The 8,592-nt window shown below is 48.3% G+C and overlaps 2 protein-coding genes across 2 annotated transcripts in view; one reads left to right on the forward strand and one right to left on the reverse strand.

The window, feature by feature from the left end:
• RPA2 (replication protein A2) overlaps nucleotides 1-4,277 on the forward strand; it is a 5,487-nt gene extending 1,210 nt beyond the window's left edge. The window contains exons 2-8 of the mRNA XM_009286660.1: nucleotides 51-152; nucleotides 242-355; nucleotides 1,289-1,363; nucleotides 2,021-2,134; nucleotides 2,460-2,570; nucleotides 2,753-2,847; nucleotides 3,638-4,277. Coding sequence (XP_009284935.1) covers nucleotides 51-152; nucleotides 242-355; nucleotides 1,289-1,363; nucleotides 2,021-2,134; nucleotides 2,460-2,570; nucleotides 2,753-2,847; nucleotides 3,638-3,722 — 696 coding nt within the window. The 3' untranslated portion in view covers nucleotides 3,723-4,277. The remainder of the gene's footprint in view (nucleotides 1-50; nucleotides 153-241; nucleotides 356-1,288; nucleotides 1,364-2,020; nucleotides 2,135-2,459; nucleotides 2,571-2,752; nucleotides 2,848-3,637) is intronic.
• A 3,568-nt stretch (nucleotides 4,278-7,845) lies between these two features.
• Nucleotides 7,846-8,592, reverse strand: part of THEMIS2 (thymocyte selection associated family member 2) — a 7,920-nt gene continuing 7,173 nt past the window's right edge. The window contains 1 exon segment of the mRNA XM_019474007.1: nucleotides 7,846-7,940. Coding sequence (XP_019329552.1) covers nucleotides 7,846-7,940 — 95 coding nt within the window.

Raw genomic sequence — 8,592 nt, forward strand, 5'->3', positions numbered from 1 at the left:
GAGGGGCGGCCGCTCCCCGGCGGCGCTGACGGCCCCGCCGACCCTTGCAGAGAATCCGCTCCCAGAACATCGTGCCCTGCACCGTGTCGCAGCTGCTGGCAGCCGAGCAGGTCGACGAGACCTTCCGGATCCGCGATGTGGAGATCTCCCAGGTGGGTGCCTGGAGAGCGGGAAGGCTGTGGGGAAAAGAGACTCGCTTCCCGGGGCCTTCCCGGATAAACTCTTCCCTCTTCCAACGCAGGTTACCATTATGGGGATAATTCGGCACGCTGAGAAAGCACCGACAAACATTCTCTACAAAGTGGACGACATGACGGCAGCCCCGATGGATGTCAGGCAGTGGGTTGATACTGATGTAAGCACCATATTCCTTATGAACGCACCTCTTTAAAACCTTTGGGAGTGGTGAAGAGAGAAAACCTATGAAAAAGATGTGGCTGTTCTGAAAAGTGTTTTAGGAATAACATGCCTCTGAAAGCCAAGGGAGATGCTGCTGTAGCAGAGATCGCTGGTGCTGGATGTGACTCTTCTCCTGTTTTGTAATTCATATGTGGTTCTACATTGAATCACTCTGAATAGTTTTTTAGAGCTTAGCTGCTAAAGCTCAACCGTTACTTCATAGCTGAACTGAGGTGTGCATGCTCAGTACCTTTGTGTAGAAACACAAGGAGAGGGAGTGAGCAGAGATTTTTCTATGTGGCTCAGTGATTGAGGCGGAGACCTGTACAGATGAATACTGTCTTGTTTTCTGATGCATGCCTCCTGAAGTGCTGATAATTTTCACTGCTGGTACAGCAGGCCTTTAAAGCTAGCCCATGTTATTGTAACATATGTTTGAAGGCAAACAGCTGAGTTCAGCTGAACAACTTTGGGAGAGTAATTAGGCAGACATTCAGTTGGCTTAACTGTGCAAGTTTATCATAACTTCAAAAAAAGTTCTGGACTGCTTCCGTTCTCCTAGCCAAGTTACACAGTTGAACCCCTGCTTTTTTACTATTTGAGAGTTCTTTCCTCTTGTTGCTCTGTGAAAATCTCTCAGAAGTGGACAGAGACAGCAGAGCAGACAACTGGCTTTGACCAGTGTACAGTGTGTTCAAACGAGCAAATATTTTTTTCTCTATTTTTCATTTATGGTTATGTTTACCCAACTGCTCTTACTGGATGTAGGAAGGCATGCTGTTCGTGTGTGTTTGAGATAAGTCTCCTTTCCTAAGACATTTATTGTGATAATGGAGAAATGGAAACGTGAATCAGCAAAACCTTCTTTTCTCCTTTTCCTCTCTGTTAGGAGGCAGGTGGCGAGAACGTTGTGGTACCTCCAGGAACTTACGTAAAAGTAGCTGGTCATCTTCGTTCTTTCCAGGTAAGATGATGTTACCCATGTCTGACTCCTCAAGTCACGAGGCTGGAGCAGTGGCGTGACGGATTGGTGATCTGGCACAGTGTTAGTGGGCTCCCTTTAGAATATCCACCTAACAGTGGTCTTTGCTCATCCAATCCTTCGATGTTTTTGCCAGGGCTGTATTTAATAACACTTTAATTGTTCCTAAATGCGAAGGACAGAGTACCCATTTAAAATGCCGTTCTTCATCAGTGCGTTGTTTTCAGCAGAACAGAGTACCGGACCAGGTTCTTGGGTGTTTGTACTGTAGAGCTTAGACCAGGTTTCTGGTTAATGGGGACGCTTCTTGTAGCATATTATGTGATGTGGTTGCTTTGTAACTAAATTTTATAACTAAATATACGAATAAATATTCAAAGAATGGTGCATGCCTTAAAGCAAAGTGAAATTAATTACCAGCCAGTTTAAAAGAGAAGTTACCCTGTCTGCGTTGTCTTGCACAATCACATATGAAAATGTAAGTCAGGAAATTTTGGACTAGTTATGTGCAGACAAGCTCCCTACCCACCACTCTCCCTGTTCCTGGAGAGAATGGTTGGATTGGCTGTTAAGCATGTTCCCGTTGCTGTGATGTTAATATTTTTTCTTTGCCTTTTTTTTTTTTTTCCTCTCTGAAAGAATAAGAAAAGCTTGGTGGCATTTAAGATCATGCCTCTGGAAAATATGAATGAGTTCACCACACACATACTAGAGATTGTCAATGCGCATATGATCCTCAGAAAAAATCTTATGGTACGTACATAATTGAAGATCCCGATTCCATCCTGGCCCTTACTGGGTTACTGGTTATCTCCCAAAGAGAGGGACCTCTTGGTTCGTTGAGGAAATTGTATACCAGTTGTGGGGCTGGAAGGCTTGAAGCTGTTGGAGGGCTACAGCAAAGGTGTAACAGGAGTCCTGGCTTCCTTGGAGAGAGATTGTGTTGCAGTCCGTTTCCAGCAGTTTCTTTTGGGAATCTATTTTCAATTACTGTCTCTCTGAAATAACACGGAGTCTTTAATGCCGTGGGCTTGCGGCAGCCTGTGTGACCACAGCAATTTTACTCTTGTAATTTCAGTCAGCGTCAAGCGTGCCTCAGTCATTTTCCTCTGCTGGGATGGGTGACATGGGGGGCTATGGAGGAGGTGGCAGCCTACCAGTGAATGGACTCACTGCACATCAGAGTCAGGTAGGTGCAAGCAGCTTCGCCAGGAACACAGTAGTCGCAGCGGAGGCTGCTGCGGCGTGATGTAGGACAAAGAAATGAAAGCTCAGTTACTCTTGGAAGGCGGATAGCTCTTCCTCGACCTTGCTGTCCATCGATGATAGAGAAGCCTAGCTGTGTGCAAATGGTGGTTCTTGCTTTTGCAGGTGCTGAACTTGATTAAAAGCTGTCCTGTCCCAGAAGGTATGAGTCTTCAAGAGTTGAAGCGTGAGCTCCACAATATGAGCATGTCAACAATCAAGTAAGTGTGTAGAAACGAAGGATGTTCTGGAAATCCAGGTGGTCCTTCCTGGAGTCTGATAAAAGGAGGCAGAGAGGAAACTAGTGGGCAAGCCCAGATCCTTACTTGTTCAACAGCACTAGTAATTTCAGATGTTCCCAGTAGGATGCAGTAGTGAGCCGGAGCTTTTGAAGTTTCAACAGCTTGGAATGAGCCATTGTCAGTTGAAAGGGTGATAAAATGCTTCACTCCCTATTTTCAGAACGAGCCGTTTAACAGTTCAGTAGCAAAGTAATAGGCACCGGGGAGTACTGCAGTGCCTCAGCACTGTTTTCTCCTGTTCAAGGACTGCCTTGCTCTCTACACACGGATCAAAACTTTGGAATAGACTCTTTCTGTTCTCTTTTCCTTTGCTGTCTCTTACAACTTCTCCTCCCTGAGACTTAGAAAAACAGTGAAGCCTAAAGACAGTAATTAACATCCATTATCTTTCTGTGCTCTGTCCCCTTTGAAGCAGAGTGGTAGGTACTGCTTTTACCTGGGAAGTACTGAGAGTAGTGGCCTTCCCCTCTGTGGCAGGCGGAGTCTAAGAGCTGCTGGGGGAGCATATTGCCATAGCTTTGGAGAAACTTTCTGTCCCTACTGGCTGGTGGAGCAGCACTTAAACTGCTCACAGGATGGAGCCAGCGAGAGCTTCCCTTGGCAGATGCCAGAAGGGAACAGTAGGGATGGGGTCTGTAAATGGGAAATCCCCGAGAGAAAGGTGTTGATACGAACTAGTTAGCAATTGCTTTTTTTTTTTCCTTCAAAGGCAAGCTGTTGAATTCCTTAGCAGCGAGGGACACATCTACTCCACTGTGGATGATGATCATTATAAGTCAACGGACGCTGAGTGAAGTTACTTCCAGCTGGGTTTAGTTCTAAGCAAATGCTTGTCCATTTATCAAGTTATCCTGCTGAGCTTTGCGACCTGGAAGGTGATCTTTGCTCTTTCTAGCCTGTGAAAGTCCCAGTTACTCTGTCAGTGCCTCCTTGGAATTCAAGGACAAGCAGAACGTATAGGATTCTGTTAACTGGACTCGATTATATGCTGTGACCATGTGACTGAAAGCATAAACAGACATGGGAAAACGGAACTGCTCAAAGCTTCAGAGCCTTCCGTTTGTTTTTGTCTCCTTAGAGGATGCCTGTGTTAGAAAGAGCCTCTTTCTAATCTTGTCCTGGGCAGATTGTCTTTTGTTTCTAGAGCTGTTTCTCCTAACTCAGCTTTCATTCTATTTCATTCACAAAGTGGGTAGCCAAGAGTAATATTCCACTAATGTACAGTAATCATGAATAGATTTTTAACTGGTTTAGTTTATGCATTTAAATCTATATTTGTACTATGAGGTGATCTTGTTACTAGAGCTTTTCAATGTTTCCAATAAAATTTTAACTTGGATAGCCTTGCACGCATGTGTGGCTCTAGAGGCTTTTCTTCTTCCCTAAAGAAGAAAACCATCTGCGTTGACAAAACTTAGCCATGTGGGTAAAAGCACAGCCCATGCTTTCAGAGTTTCTTTAACTATAGTTATTTTTTTCCTTAGCTTTTGAAGTAAATTGTTTTAAAATGTCAAACTGAAGTGAATGTCTGGGCACTAAGAAATTAAATAATTGTACTACTGAAGAAAGCTACATGTTGTATCAGTGTTCCGAATACAGCCAGGATCATTTCTGTCACCAAAAGTACTTTAGCTGAAGCTCAAATGAATTACCTCATGTGGTACAAGTTTTTCTTTAAACTATTTTTAAAGCATAACCAAAAAACCCACTAAGTTAGGAAACAGCAGGGTTGATGTTGGTGATGCATCTGGGTGGAGATAACAGATTTGCTTCTCCTGTTTCTCTGCACAATCCTGCCTTGTTCAGGGAGGCAGCATGCTGAGAGCAGCTGCTTCAGCGTATTTCTGCCCTCTTAGTCATGATATGCTTCCTGTTATCTAAAACACAAAGCTGAAACTACCTTCTTGGAATTGTTTTGCATTTGTTAATGACAACATGTCAGGAGTTCATAAAATATTCTGGAGCATTTTTTCACCGTGACCCTGTAAGGCGTGTCACTTCTCACAAGAGGAACCACAGCTTTTGTGGTGAATGCCTTTCTGAAAAGCAGGACCCAGGATCTTTCAAGCTGAACGCTGAGACTCCGAAATGCGCTTCCTGCCTGCCAGATGGGAGCCTGGTTTGCTGCGCCGCGCTGACCTGTTCTTTGATTGCTGCCTGCCGAGTTCCCAGGGGCCTGCTGGACAAACAGCACGTGCAGCCAGGGCTGACGCCGGTGGGCTCACGGGCCGGTCGACTGCGGGTGCCACGGGAGCTGCAAGTCGTGGGGTTTATGTTACCTGGGACTGGTGAAGTGACCTGGCTTTGAAAAAGCAGTTCTTCCCTGTATGCGCATCTGTGGGGCTGGCTGCTGGACCCAGGGCATCTGCTTCTGGCGTCACGGCTGGGGCAAAACCCAGGTGTGCTGCTCAGGTTCAGAGGGTGGCACAGCTGTAGCCCATGGGTGCACTTCTGGGGCTGAACTGTGCTATAGATGTGTGACAGGTGAACTCCCAGGCTACGGCGTCTAGCAGACCTGGAAGCCAAGAGTACTGTCATTTCCCTTTTGCAGGAAGTTGCAGGTTAGGAAGAAAATCCCTGATGATTTTTGGAAGTGAAGATGGATGGAACTGCTCGCAGTAAAGAGAGTAGTTGTGTGACTGGACAAAACACGTGATGTGGCTGGAGAGGAAAAACTCATTGGCTGGGGAGGGAGTTTGTCTTTGCCTAGTCTCCATTTGCTGTTTGATCTTCAAAGCATCCAGGAGCATCTGCTGTTGTCTGGCTAGCAGGACGATTTGGAATAAGTCTTAGGGGACAGAAGCGTTGGCTGCTTCTCAGAAAGTTTGCATTTAAAACTATCTGTGAACTAACAGCGAAATCCAAACTCGGAATGCTTTTGGCTCAAATAAAGGAGACAAGGAAAAACTCTTGGGCGTGTTCAGTTGTTCTGGTTTCCTCTGTGCTCTGCTCCCCTCCTCCCTGCAGCCCATCTTCTCCCCAGCCATAGTCCAGTGATTAGTTTTTCCCCGGGGAGAAGGAAAAACTGGATTCTGGGGTGACTTAAACACCTGTTGGCCTCTGCCACTGCAGTGGGTCTCTTGGTTGAAGCTTTGTAGATCGTATGAAGCCATGAAGAAAGGCTGAGAGTTGAGGTGGTTCAGCCTGGAGAAGAGAAGGCTCCAGGGAGACCTTCTTGAGGCCTTTCAGTACTTAAAGGGGGCCTATATAGAAGACGGAGAGAGAGACATTTTACCATGGCCTGTAGTGACAGGACAAGGGGCAACAGTTTTAAAATGAAAGAGGGTAGGTTTAGATGGGACATAAGGAAAAAATTCCTTATGATGGTGGTGGTGAGACACTGGAACAGGTTGCCCAGAGAGGTTGTCGATGCCCCATCTCTGGAAGTGTCCAAGGTCAGGGTGGACGGGGCTTTGAGCAACCTGATCCAGTGGAAGGGGTTGGACCAGATGATCTTTAAAGGTTCCTTCCGACCCAAACCATCCTGTGATTCTCTGATCCTATGCTTTAGGTGCTGTTAATGAATGGCTGGTGCCTGCTTGCAGGTAAGAGCTGGGTTTTCCCTCCTTGGGTGAGTATTCAGTGAAAGGACCTCAACAGCAATAGTCAGTGCGTCTCTCACGATGCTGATCTGAGGAGAGAGTGCTAATACTGAGTGTAAATCCCAGGGCAGAAACAGAGCCAGAGAAGGAAACCAGCCCAAACCCAAACTAGGGCTCGAGCCAAGCTCGAATGAATGAGATCCTCTCTGCAGCTTTGGGACTCTGCCCTAGGCGCTGAGTGAGGAATGACATGAACTGAAAAACTGAACCCAAAGCTACTCTTCACTGGGAGAGGGGGAAAAAACCAGTTTGATCTTAAATGAAATTTAAAATTTATTTTCCAGCTCTGATTTGAAAGGAGTGCAGCGCATGATGCAGGAGTGAAACACCTGCTTGCTTTCGGTGTCAAGCTCTCCCCTCATCAGCTCTTTTCCCTTTATGCACATCAGGACTATGAGGTCTTTGTCTCTGCCACTTTCCCAGGGCTTTGCTAAACTTCCAGGAAAAGAAGAGTTGAACTTTGGTCCTTATTTGGTTTTCAGGTCATTTTTTGTATCCAATGCCATGAGTGCAGCAGGGGCCTTTGTAGGTGCCAAGAATCCACAAGAGTGCGAGAAGCATGCTCACAAGCAGGAGGGGACCATGGAGGTCTAGGACAGATGTTGCTTCCAGTTGCAAGTGCAGTTAAAAACAGATGAAAAAGCCAGCAAAACCTAAAGCCACAACGTTTTTACAATGTTTCTACAACTTTGGTGAGAAATTAGGCCAGAGTGAGGAGCGAGTTTGGCTGTACTTGAGAAAAATGCAGCTTCTGCCTTACGAAAGTGGGTTTCTGTCACGCAATTGTACAAATGTGTCACTCGGTGGTTTGGGCCCCAGCTGGGGCATAGCTTGCACTGTGTGAAGTACCTTGTCATGTCTCCTCCTAACCCCATCCCACCCCGCGTGCCAAACAGTGTCTGGACATGCTGGCCCCAAAGCAACTCCGTCTGGAAGCATCTGTAATCCCAGCCCAGACACCGTGGCAACACAGCGGAGCAGAGTGAGATCCGTGTCCCAGGGCCTGGGCTGGCATCTCAGTGGCATCTTGGTGGCCGCCCAGCTGTATGTTTGTCTGGTGCTGTCAGAGAGTCCCACAGGTGACAGCTGAGGACACAGCCCACAGCACAACAGGGGGATTTAGTCTGTGCCCAGGGCTGTCCTGACAGCGTACAGGCTGCTTGCCTTTGAGGAAAGTGGGCACCTTTCTGCAGGATCGAGGCCGTTGGAGGTTGTGCTGTGGATCCCTAGGGCTGTATTTAACCTCTGCAAGTAACCAATGTCATGTAAGGTCTAAGGGTATTTGGAGGCTGGGTGGCTTCCAGAAACTAGAGGACTACAAAGGAAAAATCGCCTGCATTTTGCGAATTGTCTTTTGCACGTTGTCATCAACAGTTTCGTAATTGTGTTCAGTGCTGCCGCTCTCTATGCCTGGAAGGGAAGAGAGAGCACAGCCTGCAGACATGCACCACCACAGACCGCAGCAGAAACCCCGCCTGCTTTCCCCACCTCCCCGGTCCGAGCTGCGCCCAGACACGGCGGGGACTGAGGGTGTGGGGAGAGAAGGGCGTCTCGTGGTGACACCAGCCTCTGTGGCCACAGGTCCCCTGCGATCTTGGGGGGGGTGGGAAGGTGCCTCGTTCAATGGCAGATGGACGCCAAGGGCTTGTAAGCGGTGTTCACCATGCCCTCACCCTCAAGGTCAAGCCTTGCTTCCCCTCGTGCCATGGTCCCCATGTGGGACAAGGGATTGGGGTGGCCCCCTCCCCCCCCCCCTTGTGGACAAGGGATTGGGGTGGCCCCCCCCCCCCCCACATGCGTCTCTGCATGTGGGACAAGGGGATGGGGAGGTGCAGCCCCCATGGGAGCCTGGCTGGCTGCAGCGCAGATGTCCCCAGCTGAGCATCCCTGCCCCAGGTCCCCGTGAGGACAGGCCTGGGGAGGTGGTGGCCAGCAGCACTCCCCAGTTAAGCACGACCCACTGACGCTGCTGGGAGGCCCCGTCCTCCCACCAGGGCAGTGTGTCTCTGGGCTGAGCCCCGCGGTGGGGCAGGGGCCCAGGAGGTGCCGGGGGCCTCCCCCG

Source organism: Aptenodytes forsteri, unplaced genomic scaffold, assembly GCF_000699145.1.
Source record: "Aptenodytes forsteri isolate BGI_AS27 unplaced genomic scaffold, ASM69914v1 Scaffold40, whole genome shotgun sequence".
NCBI lineage: Eukaryota > Metazoa > Chordata > Aves > Sphenisciformes > Spheniscidae > Aptenodytes > Aptenodytes forsteri.